Source organism: Erpetoichthys calabaricus, chromosome 1 (genome assembly GCF_900747795.2).
Source record: "Erpetoichthys calabaricus chromosome 1, fErpCal1.3, whole genome shotgun sequence".
Classification (NCBI taxonomy): Eukaryota; Metazoa; Chordata; class Cladistia; order Polypteriformes; family Polypteridae; genus Erpetoichthys; species Erpetoichthys calabaricus.
In genome coordinates this window covers 213,692,211-213,714,729 of record NC_041394.2, presented here as the reverse complement: position 1 = coordinate 213,714,729, position 22,519 = coordinate 213,692,211, and the positions used below count along the sequence as shown (strand labels likewise).

At 35.2% G+C, this 22,519-nt stretch overlaps 1 protein-coding gene and 1 long non-coding RNA gene across 2 annotated transcripts in view; one reads left to right on the top strand and one right to left on the bottom strand.

Annotated features, from left to right (window-relative positions):
• Positions 1-22,519, top strand: part of ube2h (ubiquitin-conjugating enzyme E2H (UBC8 homolog, yeast)) — a 90,880-nt gene that overhangs the window by 62,666 nt on the left and 5,695 nt on the right. Inside the window, exons 2-6 of the mRNA XM_028811381.2 lie at positions 2,737-2,813; positions 6,075-6,149; positions 20,088-20,127; positions 20,790-20,842; positions 21,189-21,317. Coding sequence (XP_028667214.1) covers positions 2,737-2,813; positions 6,075-6,149; positions 20,088-20,127; positions 20,790-20,842; positions 21,189-21,317 — 374 coding nt within the window. The remainder of the gene's footprint in view (positions 1-2,736; positions 2,814-6,074; positions 6,150-20,087; positions 20,128-20,789; positions 20,843-21,188; positions 21,318-22,519) is intronic.
• LOC127526867 (uncharacterized) lies at positions 18,478-20,081 on the bottom strand. The gene is made up of 3 exons (XR_007934296.1): positions 19,792-20,081; positions 19,531-19,761; positions 18,478-18,604 (listed from the first exon to the last, which is right to left on the bottom strand). It is a non-coding gene; the product is annotated as an uncharacterized LOC127526867 (long non-coding RNA).

Genomic DNA, 22,519 nt, shown 5'->3' with positions numbered 1-22,519 from the left:
CTAACACTGCAAGTATTCTGGAAAACTCCCAGTATTCCAAACAGAAAACTCAGAAGTGCCATTTCTGAGTACTGATGAGTCCTAGCCCACTTCAAGCAATGACCATGGTAGATACTGTTGTCACTCTTAAATTTTGAACTTGTATATATCTAGCTTAAAAAAAACAAAACAAATCTAAGCCAATGACACAAAAAGCTATCTAGCTGTTTGTCGCAATTGTGTGCTGTTGATGCATGTTATGATATTATTTGAAAGACAGTTATCCAGTCAGCTGTTATCAAGTTTGTGATACATATTTCAGAAAGTGTTGCTTTGCACAGGCAATTGCTTGTGTAGATGCAAGGCATCTTGTCTGCTTTGAATGCCAGAAACTTTGTCTTTTAAAAACACCATCCTAAAATGCTGACCTCTTGCTTGACTTCTCATTGCTGTGATTATAACTCACTCAGAAACTTCACTTTATTTAGTGCTGTTCACTCAGTTTCAACATCACTTGTGTTTTGCCCTGTTAGCAATATATCAAGTAAAATCATTGACTTAAATTTAAGAGTATAAATAAGTTGACAGTTTACATTTATGGCAACTTTGACAGTGACGGACTATCATTTGTGACACTGAAGCTGTCAAAAATATTTGAATACACCTTTTGTGAGTTTGCATTTTACAACAGAAATGTATGTCTGGCATTAAATGCTTTTATAGAGATATGCATATTTGTTTCTCCTTTACTTGTCTTTTGCAGCATAAGATTTGATGGGAGAGTAGGAGCCTTTCAAAAATGATTCACTTTAAAGTAAGGATGTTGAGTACACTTTTCTTCACTTTGGCTTTTTCCAAAAATTGCTAAAGCATAACTGATGGAATATTGCTCTACATCATCTCAGGGAAAAAAAGTTCTGTGTCTGTTTAATTTTAGTGCCTGTGGTACCAGGTATCTAAGGACATTCTCTACAGCTATTTAGAGACCAAATCAGAGTATCTTGTGCTGTGTTTTGTTGCTCAATAAAACAGCATGTGTGTCTTAAATCTGAAGCAGCCTTGGACATCTCATTTTTTAATACCAGTAAAATAAGGAAGTAATAAAATTGCAAATCTGATCTGTGATGGTGGTTCTTGATCCTGGTCCTGTAAGCCCACAGAAATTAAAGGTGTTGTTTCCATCCAGTTTCATCCATCCATTTTCCAACCCACTGAATCCGAACACAGGGTCACGGGGGTCTGCTGGAGCCAATCCCAGCCAACACAGGGCACAAGGCAGGAAACAATCCAGGGCAGGGTGCCAACCCACCGCAGTCCAGTTTCATTGTTGACTTAATTTTTTGCTTTTCATAGAATAAAATGGATGGTTACTGCTCTCATTCCACTCTTTCATTTATTTGATAGAATTAAGCAAATGTTTTAGAAACCAGTGTTTAGTTACATCTCCTAGATTTCAACTTCTTTTTTTTTCTCATTTCTTAGCCTCTATGATTCAAAGGTGCATATATTACATATTTTTTTTTAATTATGCCCAATTCTTGGTTGGAGTTATTAGTTTATTTAATTATCTGTAGGATAGTGAAGAATAATAACGTGATTTACACACCAGTATGGGGGGTACTTGTCCTTTTTGGTTACTTATCTGATTGTAGTCATTATTTTATAAGGGGGGCAAGTGTGATTTAATGGACTTGCATCAGCCATCAGCTTTTTCTCAAGACATTGTTTGGTTAGAACAAAAACCAGCATATACTACTGACCAGTATAACACTGGCTAAGAATGCCCTGTTCTTGAAGCAGCTATACGGTTGATGGTGCTCTGATCATTTCAGTGTTCATTTAAAGAAAGTTTACATTTCTGTTTGAGTAAATTACATTTCAGCCTAATTAATGGTAGTAATCAATACTTTTTATACAGTATAACACTGGTTTCTACCATGGTGGTCTTAATGCTGTATTTGTTTTATTTCTCCAGTCTTACCCAGTAATATCAATCTGTTGTAATTTACATTACAGGTGTATACTGAATGCATTTTTAAGGTACACTGTGCATTTAAAAGATAAATCTGAAATAAAGAAAACCATAATGATTGATTAATTTTATTCACTTCATGATAAAAAGTTTGCATCCCTTAAAGGCTGTTGGCTTTCCAATGATACAAATCTTGATGTACTGTAGTTACAATACGATTACCAAATAAGAACACAACTCTCAGGAATTCTTAGAATAATTAAACATTTTTTGATGTCATTTATAAAAGGTTTTATTTGAAAAATTGAAATGAATGTAGTTTCTGTTTATTAGAATGAGATTTAGCACTGTATTGGCAGTTTATGTACACAATGTAATATTTTATTTTGTATTAGTTGTCATCTTGTTGCATTTTTCCCCACCTGTAAACAAAAAAAAATATACCCAGATGCTTTCAGTGTGGTTGTCAGTGTTTAAAACTTAACCAATTGTTTATTTTGACCGCTGTTAGTAGAAATTTTTAAATGCAATCTAATTCAACTTAGTGCAGTGCTATGAATGATTTCTTCAATTTAAATGAAGCTAAGCCTTCTGAATCATTTACTGTTTATGTCTTCCTCTTCCATATTGGACTAGAGTAAGGACCCTAATTTTTCATATTGACCTAATTTCTTTTAAACCCCTAGTCCAGTACTGAACAGGCATCTAATAGTATATATTAGCTTTTAAAAACAGAACTTTAAAATTTGACACTTTGCAAAGCTATTTCCTTAATTCAAATGTAGTATTGAAAGTAAACATGAAGTTACAATCCTAGGAGGACTCAATGAATTTGTAGTGAAGTTTTATGGACCACAAGGAAGTAAGTATACATTGTTTCTCAATTATTTTTACTATATACCTTTAAAGTTAAGTAAGAGTTGTAATCTAAATCTTTGTAGATAACAAATATGCATAGTTTATAGAAGTGCATGGTAGTTGCTATGTTTGTGATTATAGCTAAGAATTTTTTTTCTTTCCAACAGTTAATGCATGTTGCAAACATTTGAAAGCAGGTGCTTCCGAGGAGCCTTGATTAGCCTGCTGCCTCCCAAATCTAATGTACTGGATTAGTCCCCACGCCCCAAAAACATTTGAATGGAGCTTTTCCATTTTCCTTGCATCTGCATGGGTTTTTCTCCAGTTCCCCAAACAATCATTGACACCTTAATTGACCATTCTTAATAGGCTTCATGTGAGTAGCACTTGTGACTGGCAGCCCCTCCAGAGTTCTTCCTTTACTTCATTTCATGAATTTGTATGGCTTTCATAACAGCTAGTTTAGGCTAGCATGACATGAAACAATTGGTAATTGTTGACAGTGATAAGTTTAGTTTGGGGAAAGATAAAACCAATTATATAACATTTCATTAGTGAACACACATGCACTGGTCTTGGTGCACATGATTTTCTCTCATCTTAAAGACATTTAAATTAAGACTGATTTGAAGCTTCTCAAACTTACACTGAGCCAATTAAAATTTGTCTTGTTATGGCTTGACTTTCCATCTGGAGTTCTGGAAATTTTTAAAGGTGTTTTAATAGTTGATGCAGACAGTGGATTGAGATAATTCTAGTCTTTACTGCTCTTTAAAATTAGAACAATATAAACATTCCTAAAAGTGTTATACATTCTTCCCAAGTGGACAAACTAACGTTGCTCAGTGTTTATATTAAAGACTAGCTGATTACCCAGTGGCTTCGCTCACTGAGTGCAAGGGAAAAAAATAAAATGTAGTATTTATAAAATAATTTTGTTAATTGCCAATTTTATTTTTCAACAAATAAAGAGCACTTACAGTAACATAGAAATTAATATAAACAACATTAACATCATTATCATATGAGAATATGAAGTAATATATAAGAAGCACATTGCATATAAATATAAATTATTAAACAGTAAAATCTTCTTCTATAATACGCTACCGTGGCTGTTCGTTTGTCTGTCCAGGATTTTAAATCACCTGTAGCTTGCAAACCGTTCCACCTATTGACTTGAAATTTGGTACACATATACTGCGTGACGTCTACTATCCGTTTTCGGGGTGATGATTGTATTATTCTTTTTATCTTTATTTTATTGTAGAATCAACTCTCGGCAGCGCGCAGCAGGGCGGCCGTGCGCGGATGTGTATGGGCGCCGTTCTCATTCCCTACCACCTTCGCTAATCATGTTTGAGGCAGATTGAAGACTTAAGTGCCAGATTAAGTGAAAGGTTAAAGAAAACGTACTAACACAAAAACTAACTTAATCAGTTTTAACGTGAAAAGATGCCGACGAAAGAGAAGCAGCGGGCCGCTAGGGTGGAGTAAAGAAGAGCTGCTCAGGAAGCAGCAAGCGCATCAACCTCTGAGCAAACGAATGCTAAACGTACAGAGAAAGAGGATGAAAACTATGAATGCTCAAGTCAAGTGGATTCACTGCATAACATGCAGTGCGCTGTTGCTGGTATTTTGATAAAAGAATATAAACAACATATAAGAAGCGTATAAATTATTAAACAGCAAAACATTAACATTTAAGAAGTAAAGATACATTGAGTGAGTACTACTTCAGTGCTGTTGTGTATACTACATTTTTTGTTTGCCCATTACATGCATAAATGTATAAATTTTTTGGTGTACCTACCCGAGAACACGGGACATATAACTGACCATGGGAGAAGCATGGATTTTAAACACACGTTGAGTTCATCTGCTGGTGTCCCTCGTGGAATAACTGGTAATGTTTGACGAAAATCTCCTGCGAGTAAAACGACAGTACCTCCCATTATTTTGGTAGGATCTCTGAGATCTTGCATTGTTCGGTTCAAGGCTTCATAAGCACTTTTATGTGCCATGGTGCACTCATCCCAAACTATTACCTTTGAATGTTGCAAGACTTTTGCCTTTCCAGAGCCCTTGCATATGTTGCAAATTGGATTTTCGTCGTGAGCGAGGTTTAATGGTAATTGAAATGCCGAATGTGCTGTACGGCCTCCATCTAATAATGTAGAAGCGATTCCCCATGACGCTAGCCAGAGCTATGTCACCATTCACTCTCTCAGCAAGAATCAGGTTTATTAAGAATGTTTTTCCTGTTCCTCTGTGGTCATATGTAATTTCCGTTTCAAACGCTCATACATAATTTCCGTTTCAAACGTGAAAAGAATTTTATATATATATATATATATATATATATATATATATATATAGGTAGTCCTATTGAAACATTTAATTGTGATTAGGCATTTGTTTAAAATGTTAGTAATTGTACGTATCTCACTTTGAATCATTTGGAAATTGACTGCACTATTATGGTGCTATTCATAAAATCATCTTCGTACCAATAATGAAATTATATTTAATATATTTAAAGATTTTATCTTACTCTCTGAGCAACTTGGCTCTACCAGCATTTTAGATTGTATGATGGTTTAATCACTTTAATACCTCCAGAAACCATGATCCCCTTCATTGCTGAGAGAGCAAACAGGAGGAGCAATGACAGTGTAAAGGAAGAAGATGATGGCTTCTTGACACATGGATTCCACATTGTTAGACATTGCAGCTAACTTCTTTAACATACTGCCAACTTTGATTTAGATTAATTGCAATGCAGATTAGCGAGGCGGTCTTGTACCTAGGATGTTCAGGCTTATGTAGATCTTCTGATATGTGAATTGTGTGTGCCATTGTTTTTAATTTTCATAAATTAATCTCACTGACATAGAAAGTTCTCAGTTATTATTATTATTATTATAACAGTATTTTTACCAAAGTGCTTGTTATATTTGAGTTAATCTGGGAGCTTGCTGCTTTTTTGTTCTTAAGAATTTCTGTGAGACCTGCTTATTAATTTAGAAATAGATTTATTAGTCTGAAGTATTAATTGCTGTTTATAATGAAAACTGCTCATATCACTCACTTGATTTTACAGTTAACATTTTTGTAGAACAGAGTGTTAACTCTATCTTGGTAACATTACCGTAAATAAACCACATCTTTATTTTTATCATTTTTTTTTTGTTTTGTTTTTTACTTCACATTATTTTGGTAGGACTAAATTTCTGCTTTTCTGTACCTTTTTTTTTTCCTAAAGCACCATATGAAGGAGGTGTGTGGAAAGTTCGAGTAGACCTGCCTGACAAATATCCTTTCAAATCACCCTCTATAGGTATGTATTTTTAGTTCACACTGACAGCTGGAAAAACGAATATGAACTGGACGTTTATGATAGGCTGTTCTACTTTGCCAATGTTACATATTTTATTTAAAAAAAAAAAAAAACTCATTTCATCTGGGCACTTTGACCATCATGTGAAAGACCATAAAATTTTGAACTAGATGGGTTATTGCGAAGAAATGCCTTTTGCTATTTTTGTATACAGTGTGTAAGAGAAGAAACTGACAACAGTAAAGTTTTGGGGCACCGGATGGTAAACCCCGTATAATTTGTTACTATAATGTCAGCCAGCACTGCTAGGGATTCATCTTCTCGGATGTAAATCAAAACAACGAAGTCTTCTGTTGGCAATGTCCTCTTGTGTTGGCCCCAGAAAAAAAGGTGGGCTGAAACTGCTGGAAGCAGAAGTGAAGTCAGTGTTTTTCATGCTGTTGATCTTTTGCTCTGAGAGCAAAATAAATGAAGAGGCATTAAACTACATCACTGACCCTCAACTACGGGGTGGTATTATATCTGACAAGCCCTAAAGTTATCTCCCAATTACATTTGACAAGCGTTACTCCTAATAAATTGTTTTTTTTTTATTTCACCAAAGGTTATGAACAAAAATAAATCGAGAGAGAGATGGTGAAGGGAAGAGATGTCAGAATTGACATCAATTCCTGGTCACTAGAAGGTACAGAGTCTCAGAAGACAATATGTGGAACTGTGTTGTCCCTCAAATATAGCATGCAACAGAGGAGGCTCCTCTTGGATGCCAAACCCATTAAAGGAATCTGAATACTTTGAAGTGTAGGGGATATCAGAAGTAGTTGGAGAAAGTTATACTCTGGTGTTCCCAGAATAAATGGAAAGTTAATCCAGACCCCCAAATTAATTACAAGGTTTGGTTGGAAGTGACCCTCTGTTGCGGTTTAAAGTACCCTCTCCACTGTGCTGTTATGAAATGTAGGCACCCTGTGATCAAGACCTGTGTAAATTAGCCAAATGCTGAAATGAAAGGCAAAAAGAGAGGCCAGGACCTAAGAAGAGTATATAGTTTGAAAGAAAGTTAGCTCCTGTTTAAGTAGACCCAGAGGTTCTGAGTTTGTTTTTCTGTGTTTTATGTTGAGGTCTCATATCACCACTCCTCAGTTTCTTTTATTTTTTTATTTAATAAATGCATTGTTTTAGTTCATTTGTGCTTCCCTGGTGATGTTTCTGGATATGGATGGAAGCCATGATGGTTACCTCTTATCATAAAAGGAAAATGTAAAGGCAACAAAACCAAATGTAAGGAAGAATACAAGATAACCCTTGGGATTAGATGGTAAGCTGTCAGGAAAAGAAAAATATAGGTAGTTCATAGATGACAGGACCTGTTCTGCTCTTTTCATATCCAGGAGGGCCTTGAGGTGCTTTGTGAAGAGAGAACCAGTTAAATATGTTCAGTTTTAAATAAGGAAATAATTTATACACTAGCACGTATATCAAGGATGATGCGTCGTTACTGATCAAAACCTGGCAGACTAGCTGACTCAGCACTTTTTCAGTGTAAATTTAATTTAGCATAAAATCTTTAGACATTTTATCTATTTGGGCAATATGTGTGAATTTGAATTCCGAAAATTTTCCTGATTTTTGTTTTCTGAGCCTTTATATAGAGTTCCATCTAAAATTAAATGCTAGAAACTTTTGTAAATGTATTGTATGTATAATGGCAGTCATACTGAGCTGGTTTTAAGTAAAACAGACAATGTATTTTTTTGATTTTTTTTAACATGATCAGTGTGCCATGGAAAATAAATTAGTTACAAATTAAACTGATAGTATGAATATAACTAGTGCAATATGGTAAACATTCAGATGGACAAACATGTTTTTTTTATGAATAATAAGTAAAGGTAAAATAATTGAAATTTAAACTTTATAAGGAGAATGTTCTTTTGAATTTTAATACTTTCGGATAGATGTAAAACAGACAGACATTTTTAATGAATCCTGCAGTTATGAAATGTCTTCAAAGATGACTTAGCATACTATTCTAAAATGATTTGTAATACTCCAAGATTAATTAGTTTTTATTCAATTTATTAACTTTGCCAGTCATAAGGCTGGGGTGATGTTGGCCTAAGCAGTCACACTCCCATTCCTATGCATACTGTGCCATAACATACATTATTATTACAAAAATAAAATCAGAAATTTAGTGCACAAGTTTTAATTCTTGGTTTTCTAAAACCATCACAGGGTCCACATTATGCGTACAGGATCAAAAATATATAAAGAACACACCTAATATTTGATTAATTGTCCTTTAGCGCATTTCACCTCAACCATACACTTCTGGTAGCCATCCAAAAGCTTCTGGCAGAATTCTGATTGAACATTTGGCCCATCTTCTTAGCAGAATTGGTAGGTTTCAACCAAATGTTTTGGTTTCCTGGCGTAGACCTGACCTTTATGCACAATCCACATATTTTCATTAGGGTTGAGGCCAGGACTTAAGGAAGACAGTTTTAAATGTTTAATGTTGGCTTGATTTAGCCATTCCAAAACCAGCCTGGATGTATGTTTAGGGTCATTTTCCTGTTGGAGAGCACCTAGTTGTGTCTGATTTTCAACCTTGTATCTAATGGTTTGAGGTTAAGCTGAAAAGTTCTGAGGTAATCCTCCTATTTTATTATTCCATCCACTTTGTACAATGCACCAGTTCCACTGGCAGCCAAAAGCATAATGCAACCACCGTGCTTAACATTTGGCACAGTATTCTGGGGGTTAAATGCCTCACCTTTTCTCTTCCAAACATACCTCTGGTCATTGTCTCCAAACATCTCAGTCTTTGTTTCATCAGACCATAAAAATCCAGGATTTTTCATTGTCTATCTGATAAGCCTTTATTCGAGCATAAAGGTATTGATTTTGGGGCGCGGGTTTCTTTATTAGACAGCAGCCTCTCAGCCCATATTGATGTACTACTGACTTGACTGTGGACAGTGACAACGGTTTTCAGCAGCTTCCGGTTCATGGCAAACCTGTTTCTTGGTGGGTCTTGGATTTTATCTGACCATCCAGACCAATTACTCCTCAGCATAGGGTGACATTTTGGGTTTTCTTGCACACCTTCATAAAATGACTACAGTTCCAAATAACTTGTACTTACAAGCAACTGTTAGATCTGATGCTTTTGGATCTGTCCTCCAAGACAACTTAATGGGTATTCATTGCCTTTGAATCACAGGGCTAACCTGTGCTGTTTAGTGGATGAATCATAGTGTACTATAAACGTGATTTTTTTTTTTTTTTTACAAGGACTCACCAAGAATTGACAACTTGCCCTTAGCTTCCCCATCCTGTGGCTGCTCATTTCCATTTGTTAACTAGGAGGTCCTGCTACAATTTGTCATCCTTTTCTGATGTTTATTTTTTATATAATGTTAGGCTAGTTTGTCATTTAGTGTCCTTTGGAGTATGGCATGCATCTGCTGTAGGCTTTGGTTCTGTCTCTGTCTCATATTCTGGTGCCTCTGCCTATTGTCCTGTTTGTATAGCAAGAATAAATTTAAGCCACACTGCTCCTATTCACCTTACCTTTCCCACACTGGTTTGCATGGATTCTTTTCTGCTGTAATTTACTCTACACCTTGTCTGTGTTCTGGTGACTTTTTTGTGTGGATTTAATCCTGCACTGTGCTCTTCTTCCAGGGACCATTTCCCATTCAGTCTGTTCTCAGTACCTCCTCACAAGTGTATGCCAAAATGTTCCGTATAGCATGCCAGTGCTGCATCAGAGGTTATGCCTGCTTAGTGCATGCATTTCTCACTTTCCCGGATGCTTAAGAATGCTGCATTAGAATAAGACACATTAGAATGCAGTAAATTTAAGCTTCAAACCACAAGTTCTGGTTCTGCTGCATCTCATGGAGAATGCAGTGTTTTCTTGGGCCGCCAAATGTAGCTTGGAGGCAATTTCACCTATAAACACCACCCACTACGGATGTAAATTTCATATTGATAAATTACATCACAATAAAAAAAAGTTATGTTTGTTTAAGCATGATCAAACTGTAGGCTTCTCTTAGATTCTGAAGGCAGCCAGTGTCATTCTTGAACAGCCAAGGTCTATACTGCCTTAATAGTGCTATCAAGACACAGTGCCTTTCCACAGTGAATATGATCCCAAGGCACTTTACATATATATTTTTATCAGTTGAAACATAAGCAGGTATAATTGCTGTGGGACAGCCAGTGACTCATTAGTGGAGATTGAATTGGAAACCTTCTGACTTATAAACCACACTGATGCCAATTTTCCAAAGCTAGTTTCATAAAGTCTTGGCCTGCTTTCCCTGTGTGTGCTCCCAAGTTAGCAGAATGAATGTAGATGAAATTAAATTGTCTTTATTGAGAGTGGTAGTACTCACTTTTAAACTATTGAATTTTCTTTATTCTTTCTGCTCCACAAGGCTTATTTCCATATGGATAAAGCTGGCGACAATGTGAAGAATATGTTTTTGACTTGTGCAGTGCCTTCAATACCATACAGCCATCCATGTTAAAGGGGTAGACTCTGGGAAATGCAGGTGGATGAGCCTATCGTGTCCTGGGTAATGAACTATCTGCCCGACAGACCGCAGTTTTGAGGCTCAAGGACCGTCTCTCTGGTGTGAATGTGAGCAAAACTGGAGTACCACAAGGAACAGACCTTTCTTCTTTTCTATTCATGCTGCACACCTTGGACTGTAAATGTAAGACTTAAATCGTATCACCTGCATAAACATTCTGATGATTCTGCACCAAGGGTTAGGGGAGTGAGAGTATAGGACTCGGGTGGAGACATGTGTTTCTTCGTGTAGAGAATTGTGTGCAATTTGACAGTGGCAACACCAAGAAACTGGCTATTGACTTTCACAACACCAAAGTGCCTCTACACCTGGTCACTATTCAAGGAGTGGATGTGAACATGGATGTACTTCGTTTTTCCAAATTAATCACAGGCCAGACTGGCTTAGCAGCACAGAGGAAATATTTTAGTATATTTAATAACCATATGCACTTAATTTCTTTAATGTTGATACTGACATCCTCTACATGTTCTCCAACTCTGTGACGCCCAGTGTAATTTTTCTATGCTGTATGTAGAATGCTGCGCCAGTAACAAAAGAGGCCCATTTAATGAATAAATTATTTAAGAAGGCAGGCTCAATTAAGGGATGAACTCTTGACTTGTTGAAGGAAGTAGTGCCGGAGAGAATATAAAGATAAACTGAGGGACATTTTAAACAATGCTGCACTCTTAACACACTATCATTAAGTACTTTCAGCCAACTAATATTTCAGCAGAAGTGGGTCAAGAAATGCTTCTGTGATTCCTTTATACAAGTTTCCTATGGCAATATACAGTGGTGTGAAAAACTATTTGCCCCCTTCCTGATTTCTTATTCTTTTGCATGTTTGTCACACAAAATGTTTCTGATCATCAAACACATTTAACCATTAGTCAAATATAACACAAGTAAACACAATATGCAGTTTTTAAATGATGGTTTTTATTATTTAGGGAGAAAAAAAATCCAAACCTACATGGCCCTGTGTGAAAAAGTAATTGCCCCCTTGTTAAAAAATAACCTAACTGTGGTGTATCACACCTGAGTTCAATTTCCGTAGCCACCCCCAGGCCTGATTACTGCCACACCTGTTTCAATCAAGAAATCACTTAAATAGGAGCTGCCTGACACAGAGAAGTAGACCAAAAGCACCTCAAAAGCTAGACATCATGCCAAGATCCGAAGAAATTCAGGAACAAATGAGAACAGAAGTAATTGAGATCTATCAGTCTGGTAAAGGTTATAAAGCCATTTCTAAAGCTTTGGGACTCCAGCGAACCACAGTGAGAGCCATTATCCACAAATGGCAAAAACATGGAACAGTGGTGAACCTTCCCAGGAGTGCCGGCCGACCAAAATTACCCCAAAGAGCGCAGAGACGACTCATCCGAGAGGTCACAAAAGACCCCAGGACAACGTCTAAAGAACTGCAGGCCTCACTTGCCTCAATTAAGGTCAGTGTTCACGACTCCACCATAAGAAAGAGACTGGGGCAAAAACGGCCTGCATGGCAGATTTCCAAGACACAAACCACCATTAAGCAAAAAGAACATTAGGGCTCGTCTCAATTTTGCTAAGAAACATCTCAATAATTGCCAAGACTTTTGGGAAAATACCTTGTGGACTGATGAGACAAAAGTTGAACTTTTTGGAAGGCAAATGTCCCGTTACATCTGGCGTAAAAGGAACACAGCATTTCAGAAAAAGAACATCATACCACAGTAAAATATGGTGGTGGTAGTGTGATGGTCTGGGGTTGTTTTGCTGCTTCAGGACCTGGAAGGCTTGCTGTGATAGATGGAACCATGAATTCTACTGTCTACCAAAAAAATCCTGAAGGAGAATGTCCGGCCATCTGTTCGTCAACTCAAGCTGAAGCGATCTTGGGTGCTGCAACAGGACAATGACCCCAAAACACACCAGCAAATCCACCTCTGAATGGCTGAAGAAAAACAAAATGAAGACTTTGGAGTGGCCTAGTCAAAGTCCTGACCTGAATCCAATTGAGATGCTATGGCATGACCTTAAAAAGGCGGTTCATGCTAGAAAACCCTCAAATAAAGCTGAATTACAACAATTTTGCAAAGATGAGTGGGCCAAAATTCCTCAGAGCGCTGTAATAGACTCATTGCAAGTTATCGCAAACACTTGATTGCAGTTATTGCTGCTAAGGGTGGCCCAACCAGTTATTAGGTTCAGGGGGCAATTACTTTTTCACACAGGGCCATGTAGGTTTGGATTTTTTTTTCTCCCTAAATAATAAAAACCACCATTTACAAACTGCATTTTGGTGTTTACTTGTGTTATATTTGACTAATGGTTAAATGTGTTTGATGATCAGAAACATTTTGTGTGACAAACATGCAAAAGAATAAGAAAATCAGGAAGGGGGCAAATAGTTTTTCACACCACTGTACCTTAAAATGCCTCACTGTGACTGCTCTCTTCATTTTTTAATTGTTATTTATTTATTTTTGTAATTCTTATTTGTGTTTGAGGTGAGCTGTTGTTATTTGTTAAAATTTTTCTTGAGCTTCGTTTAAAACATAAATATTCCCTTGGGACAACGTTCTATCGATTTAAAGTGTGCAGTCCATAAATATTTGGACAGTGACACAGTTATTTGCGTGATTTTTCTAACCAAACATACTGGTATTGAAATTAAGCAAAGATCATGAGCTTTTATTGTAGACATTCAGCATTAAACTGAGGGTATTTAAATAAAAAACAGTGAATGGTGTAGGAATTGCAGCACTACTTATATGTTGCCTTCTATTTTAAGGAACCAAAAGTAATTGAATGAATTACAACAAAATAAAATTGTCATACTTAATAGTGGGTTGCAAATTAACTATATGCATGTCTGTGACTAGAAATCAAGACACAGAAATTCTTCACTGGGGATGCTCTACCAGGCCTGTACTGTAGCCATCTTTCGCACAAGTTCCTGCTTATTTCAGAGACTTGTTGCCTTAGTTTTGTGTTCAGCAAGTGAAATGCATGTTGGATTGGATTTAGGTTGAGGTAATTGATTTGACCATTCAAGAACTTTTTGGCCATGAAGAACTCTTTAGTTGCTTTAGCTATGCTTTTAGTAATTGTCCCGCTGCAGTGTCTAATGAGTTTTGAAGCGTAGTGGATGCCCCTGCATGGAGGCAATGGCTCCAGACCCCACATCAAACTTCCACCAGGTCAGCGACAAAAAATGTAATTATTGCAAAAAAAAAACATATATTTTCTGCATTTTTAGGCTAAAGAAAACCGTTGTGTTGCATAGCATAATGCTACAAGGAATAGATAGGTGAATGTGAGAAAATCTATACACGTTAGCTAGTAGACAACAAAGAGATTGACCTTGTTAAGTAAAGGAAAATAACTAAGCACTGCCCGCATCGAGCAACTGGCTTAACAAGCCATTGCCAAGTTACCAAAGATAACATTTATACTTAAAGAATGAGGAGAAGAGGTGATTGGTAAAATGCTGGCCGTATCATAAACTGAGCCAATTTACATTACGTAGGTGAATTGAGTATGACAGCAAATGAGACAGGAAAAGTTTCTTATACATGTCCTCCTCATTCCCATTGCAAATTACCCCATGCTAATTTATAACTATGTTCTAAGCAACCTGATAGCTCCATACCCAGGTAGAAAGAAGGATATGCAGTATTTGAATAGAAAACTGTAAATAATAACATTGGGGTCAGAAAATGTTTCATTATTATATTATTGCTACAGCAGTTATCCTCCAAACTGCAACAAATTAGTCAGGCACAGTGCAGGTTTAATTTAGACACTTACCTTGTTTGTTTGGATAGTTTTCTGACTTAAGTGAAGAGGCAAACAAGTTAGAAGTACAGGAATATAACTATGTAGTGTTTTTCTAGGGACTGACAGAAGTATTAAATGCAGGAAATTGACAGGGATTTCTTAGGATCCCGTTAGTACCATTCTGGGTTCTCGTGGTCAGGGGTTTTTTTTTTGTATATATTTTCACTGCAGTTATTTTTAGGATTAATAGTTTTCATCCAGTTTCAAATGTCTTGATTTGGTCTTTTTAATCTGTTGAATTATTTATTGTATTTTGTTTTTGGTTTTTTTTTTGTTATTCCTTTTCATGAATGACGCTTGTATAGTTGTCATTTTTCAGAAAGTATTCATAGTGCCCTCATAATGACCGTTTTGCATCCAAAGTGTCCACGTCACTCTTAGCAGTCCTGTCTCCTGTCCTTTGGGCCACTTGTTTCTATGTACAGTACAGCAGCAGGGTTAAATGTGCTGAAATCATCAGCTTTGTTTCTTGAGTCTCTTCTTTGCCCTAGTGATCTGACGAATTTGCGGATGTCCTAAACTTAAATGATTTGAAGTAGAGCAGCAACCAGCATGTTTTCATTTGCATCTCTCTGACAAAATTGTGTTATTCATTTTGTTCATGCAGGGCACATTCAGGATAAACTAATTTGGATCAGTTAGAAAATTTATCTGAGCAATCAAAAAAACAGATACTAAGCAAATATCAGGATAGAGTCACACTTAGCTACTGTGCCCAGCCTTTAAAGACTCCAAAAAGCAAGAGCTTTTTATGTCAACAACAGCATCCAAAAATATTAATTGTGTAAAAATTTTTGGTAGGCACCCTAACCTCCGTTATTAGGGGTTGGGTGGCACGCAGGGAACATAAATTCTGTGCTATGCCACGGCTATAATACTACCTCCACCATGTTTCACAGAAGATGTGATATTCTTAGGATAATGTCTCTCCCTTTCTTTCTCTTTCCATCACTGATACAGAAAATATTCATCTTTCTGCAGGATGGTGTTCAGAACTTGTACAGGTTTTTTGATTTACATCTTAGCAAAGTGTAACCTGGCAATTCTGTTCTTAAGGTTTACCAGTGTTTTGCATCTTGTGGTGAACCTTCTAAATTTATGCTTGTGCGATCAAACACATCTACATTCAGGAGAGTGTTTTTGGTTTGGTTCATAGTTGAAAAAGGTAGTTTCTTCACATGTGAAAGTATCATGTCATCCACTGCAGTAGTCTTCCTCGGTCTACCAGGCTTTCCTGAGCTCATCAATATGTTCTTTCTTTTTAATAATGTACCAAGCAGTTGGTTTGACAAACCTAAAGTTTTTAGCTATGTCTTGGATTGTTCTCTTTTTATTTTTCAGCCTCATGATGGCCTGCTTTACTGGCGTGGACATCTCTTTGGTCCTCATGTTTAGTGACAACAGATTCCAGATGAAAATACTAAATTTGCAGGCATTTCATCGGATTAATTGTGCCTGACTTGGCAATGTAGTAACACAAACCTGGCCAAACAACAGCTAAGCCACCATTTGTCAGATTACTTTTTGTTCCTTTAAAAAGAGGAATACATATAATAGGTGCTGCAATTTCTATTCCATTTGCCTGTTGTTTATGTAAGCACCCTCAATTTAATGTTAAAAGTCTACACTAAAAGTAATAGTCCTTATTTCATTTTAATACTAGTATGCTTGGGTAGAGAGTCGCAGTAAAAACTATTGTCACTGTCTAAATAATTATTGACTGCAGTGGTATAATCTTACTGTTTTAATAATTTTAATTTTTGTTTCTCAGACGTGTGATTAAAGTGCTGTGTAACATTATACAAGTAATTTACAGGTTAAGAGAAATTAGAACTTGAATTATGGAGGACAAAATATGATGCAGGTTCCTCAAGGAGAGTGGGGGGTGCATATATATGCTACCAAAGCACATTTATTTGTTTTTATTTAACTTATTTAATAAAATTTAACAATTGTTAAATAAAAAAACAGAAATAACCAGTTACAGTATAATACAAAAAATGTTTGGTTTTTTTTTTTTTTTTGCAATTTAAATAAGTTCTAGAGCCATTTAAAAATAATAGTTTCAGGTAGAACATGGGAGAAGATGCAAGGGAGACTTGCAAGAAACTCTGGGAAATTACAAAATAATGCTTAACACTTTGGAATAATGTGAGTTGCTCCAGCCTGAGGAAAAAATAATACTAATTTAAAGATAAACAACTCAGTTTAATTTGGCAATAGAAAATATGTAATGGAAATGAGCATTATCATGATTATTCAATTTTGATACAATTTACTACTTTCAAAGTTAATTGTTATTTGCTCAAAGACATCCAAGCAACAGAGGAAAAATATAAGAAAGATTTACAATGGAATCTAAGCAAATAATTAAGGAGAATAACATTTGTTTTGCACGAAATGACAGCTGAGGATGAAGATTAGAGTAGAATACATGGATTATATATATAAAACTACATCATCAAAGGTGGGGGCATGGTGGTGCAATGTTAGCGCTGCTGCTTCACAGTATGGAGACCAGGATTCACGTCCTGGGTACTCCCTGCATGGGGTTTGCATGTTTGCCCTGTGTCAGTGTGGGTTTCCTCCAGGTGCTCTGGTTTTCTCCCACAGTCCAAAGATATGCAATTTAGGCAGATTGGCAATATTATATTGGCCGTAGTGTGTGGTTGGAGTGTGTGTGTGTGTGTGTGTTCATTCAGTCGCCCTATGATGGACTAGTGCCCTGTACATGGTTTTGTTCCTGCCTCGCACCCCATGGTAGCTGAGATAGGTTCCAGCATCCCCATAACCCTGTTCAGGACAAAGCAGTTTAGAAAATGACTGACATCATCATGATTGTTGTGTTAAAGGAACTTTCATTTGAGGAGATTAGATTTTTCTGCATGTAAGGATAAATATAAAAGGATTTAACATTATGAGCAGCATTACTTAGAAGTAACCAATTATAGATCAACAACAGATCCAGTTAGGTTAGAGCGGACAATTTTTTGACTTACTGGGCTTAGTCAGTGAGTGAAAAGTTGCTAATTCATAGTGCAGTATTGTTTTCAATTAAAAAAAATGTATATATAATAAATGCAGAAATGTTAAATCTTATAACAAAGGGGAATGTAATAAAATAAGAATATAGGTAACGGATCACCATGCTTAAAACCTTGTATGTCTTCATTGAGCTGAGAGTTCTTATATGTACAATAATACAGAATCCCAACAAGAAGTATCTTTTACATTAATCTTGGAATGCTTGTAATAAAAAAGAAATGATTTTATTTATACATATGTGATTTCACCTGGAATATTTTGAACTTAAGTTGAAGATTAAATGAATTGTGTAATATGGTCAACAAAAATACAATTATGTCTCTGACTAACAACTTGGGTGTATTAAGTAATAATCATCCTTTGTGTTATAGATGGAGAATAAAGTTGTGACTTGATGTTGTAGTATTATTTCAAGTGCATTACAAGGGGTGAGCAAAAGTTTGGAGCTTGAATTTTTAATATAAACACTAGTAAAAACAAGCATGTTTTCCACATTGGCTTAGCATGTTCCACAGATGTAGTACTTTAAACCACTGGTGGTATTCATGGGTGGTTGTGGCATCGTCTTCATTCAGTGTTTTGCTGAGCAGCTTTTGCAACCCTTGTAGTGTGAGCAAGGGGCATTGTTGTGAAACAGAAAGGTGATAATCAACTGATTCAGCTTTTTCAACTTGTGATCACATAACTTGTCAGCCCCGTAATCAGGTTTGGTGAACTATCAATTCAGAATGAATTAAAGAAAGTGCATTTTGTAATACAAATGTTTATTACAATTCAAGACTGCAGTTTGTGTGTTATCTGCAAAAAAAATACCATTGCTACTAGATTTGGAGTATGTCGGTTGTAAGAGGTGCCCAAAAATCTCAAACGTTTTTGAAGGTGCAACTATAGATGCTCAAAAATAGCTAAATTCTTTTTAAAATTAATTTAACAGTGGGACCTGAAGCTAAAGGAATCAAGATAATGAGGGCATACAGAAGTTAACTGTCTGATAGATAGATAGATAGAGTAGATAGATAGATAGATAGATAGATACTTTAATTAATCCCAATGGGAAATTATGTGGTGCCCCTTGGCACACATTCATGATTTAAGCCAAACAAAGTGTGGTAAATGTGATTGTAATAATAATTAAGTTTTTCTTTTAAACTTATTTAAAATTGCTGAAGTACTAAATTGAATTATCCAAATTAACATTTTGGTTATTGTATTGTGCAACCAAAAAATATAGGTGCTGGTGAGCAAGTGAAAGCAACAATTTTAAATCTTTACTAGCCAGGCTGTTAGGGATGTACATTTAAAATACAAAAATTCCAGAGAATACCTAAACACCAAATGTCAATGTCTATATCTATATCTGTTATTTATTTATTATATTACATATTTTACACATCAATATTGCTGCTACTTCTTTGTCTTCTCTTTGCACAATGCCTTGTCTTGTTTGTGTTTTAATTTTAAATTTAAAATTTAATTCTATTTTTTAATTTATTATTTGCACGTCCTGTTGTTACACTGTGGACCCTGAGCTTCGCAATTTCGTCTATCTGTATACTTGTATATGGTTGAGATGACAATAAAGTTCACTTTGACTTTGACAATGGTTTCTGTAAGGCAGCTTGAAACCACAAGATTACAAAACATTGACCTTTAAAGTATAGGGTGGTCCAGATCTAATTATGCAAATGCAATGCAGGAAAACAATGCAAGACAAAAGAATTGTTCGAAATATCTTGTAATAACCGAATGCAGGGCAGGTGCTGCCATCTATCGGTAACAAAAAGAATTTTTGTGAATTCTCTATGTAATAAACTTAAGTTATAGAAATGAAAATTGCATAATTAGATCTGGACCACCCTGTACATTCTATATTAGAGAATATAGCAAATATCAAATATTTTATTTTAGACCTGTCAGTTGTGTTTTTATTCCGGCAAAATTGATTGAAGCAAAGTCTCGCTTGGGCTATTAAGATGACCAGTCCAGATATTTTGTGTATCAGGTACATTACTAATAATGGCTTAGTCTGGATATGATTCAAATTGTTTACCTTTTGCATCTTTTGCTCAGAATCAAGAGTCCTTCCTTATGAGTTGCAAAGTGTCTTAAGACAAACTTTATTATTACTACTACTTCTATTACTATTATTATTTTTATTTAAACAAATTAACTTTTTTGATGCTCACTTTAAACAGTGTGTCACTGTGTGGCATGCAGTAGATAATGGTAAAGTAATATTTTGATTATGTAAACCTTATGTTTTCAGTTTCTGACTAAATATGTTGTTAACAGGTTGCTGACAAAATAGAGGAAAAATTGAGCTGGGTGTTGTTAGTTATATTGATGATTTGTTATACCAAGAACAAAAAATAAATCTATTTTATTGCATTTAAAAAAAGGTAAAAAAAATGTATTTGGATATCAGGTGGTTAGCTCTTTTTAACCGTCTATATTTTGTTTTATGTAGGCTTCATGAATAAAATTTTCCACCCCAACATTGATGAAGCGTAAGTGTAACGCAGTATATTTTACTGCTTTTTATTTCAGAGGTAATATTGTAAATTGTTGTTATGCAAAAATAAATGGGTATGTTTTCTTATGAAGATAAATATCTGATGAAGTTCATAATTCTGTACTGTATCTGTAAAATGTAGTTGTAGATTTTTCTTTCAATAGAAGACAGGCAGGTTAAGTTGGTTTGTTCATGGTAATAGCAATGAGAGGAGAATTGAACAAGCATCCATATTGTTTACTTGTCCATACTGAATAATTACATAGGATTAAAATAACTTGCTGTTACTGATAAAATGTAAAAGATTTCAGCCGTTTTATTCCATTAAGAGCTTAATTTTTATGTATAAGAATCTTATTTTGACAACTTTTATTTGTGCCAAATCACAGTAAAAATCGATTGTCAAAACTACATTTTAACTTTATAGTCTAGTCAGTTTGTGTAATAGTAATTTCAGTAGTTCTTAAATTTGATTTATGTTTATCCTTATGTAACAAATACCAAAGGAAGTCTCCTTTTTGGATGAACATATAGTATAGGTAGCCAGTCTAAGAAGACTTGTTCAGATTAATGAAAATAATCAACTTTATTGACCCTGTTAAAGGCAATAAATACATTTACAGCTTTTTTTTTTTTTTTGCCTTATTTATTTCTTAGGTCAGGAACAGTTTGTTTAGATGTAATTAATCAGACATGGACAGCACTCTACGGTAAGTAAAATCTGATTTAAAAAATGTAAAGCCTAGTTTGAGACCACTGATAGTCTTGCCTAAGTCATGTTTGGAGTTAATCCCAAGGAGGTTAAACTGGTACGTGTTGAAAATATTTGTTTAGTCAGGATATTTTCTGTCACAATGTGCTTTTTCTAACAAGTATATTTTATGTTTGTGCAGACTTTTAAATGTAAAAATGGTATTTTCTTTATAAATATATACACAGAAAGGACTTGTTTACACTGTTTAATAGATTTCCTATGTTTTCCTGTTTTTTGTTTTTATTTTTTACACATTTGAGGTTGAATCTACATAAAATAATGTAAACTTTCTTTACTTTTAGATCTTACCAATATTTTTGAATCGTTCCTGCCCCAGCTGCTTGCATACCCTAATCCTATAGACCCTCTCAATGGAGATGCTGCTGCCATGTATCTTCATCGACCAGAAGAGTACAAACAGAAAATTAAAGGTTGGTATTAATTTGTTAATCACATTTCAGCCTGTCATAAATTACATGAATTTTGTTGACACTCCTTAAATATGGTTCCACTTTGCCGTAAGAATTTTGTCAGACATCAATTCAAAGTGAATTTAGAGGCCGTGAAAGTATATATTATTAGTTTTTTAAATTTTACTTCAATTGATAAGCCATAAATGCTAATAATTAATCATTGTGAATTTTTGTCTTTGGTCTATATTTGCATCATTTTGTTTTAAATTTGTATTTTTTTTTTTACTTCTTGTATCACTAATAGCCTCCTATGTTTACGCCTGAAAAACGAGTCAAAAATGTCAATTTTTTCAAAATTATAAAAATAAATAGCAAAATGTCAACACAAATACAGTAGGAAAGGCATGTCTAATGTCCATTGCTGTACCGATGCAGATATAGTACTATTCCTTTGTGTAATATTTTTGAAAAACACCAAACACACGGCCCAATATCGCAAATGGGACAGTGGAAGCATTTTTCTTATATTATTTTGAGAATATCAGCGCCTGATCCACACAAGCAATGCAGCCCATTGTGCTTTTTGTAGGCTACCAAGTGTAATGCTTAGTGACTTCCACATTTCTCCTGACACTAATATTGACAGTTGCTGCATTGTGAACCGCGCATGGGAGGCTAACATCTTTCTTGTATTTACACTTGATAATGATGATTTTACTTTGTTGCCACACAATGTATTCTGAAGCTTAGCTTTATCATCAATATTCAACCCACTCATGCAAAATATATATAAATATGCATGATTTTTTTTGCAGCATTATGTTAGATTAACTACTAGATAGCAATAGAATGCTATCCAAAGTATTGTTCGGGCTTTCTGGTTCTATCTGATTATAACAGCCTAACTTAAGAGACATTCGGGCATAACCATATTTACATAGAATTCCGAGCTTGAGAGATGCTTAGAGTTAACACCAAGGAGATTAGATGTTAAGTTTTTGCTTTTGCTGTGTTATTTGCTTCTAATTCTCTATAAAGCACTTTGTGCTGCTTTGTGTATAAAAAATGTTATGTAAATATATTTTTTGTTTTGTTACTATTGTTATTAAGATTAATCTGCTTGTTTTCATTAAAACAGTATATTGCATAATTTATATCCATAAATATCACGTGTACTGGCTTTTGCTCAGGGTCCTTCTTGTTGATCTATGCATCACTAC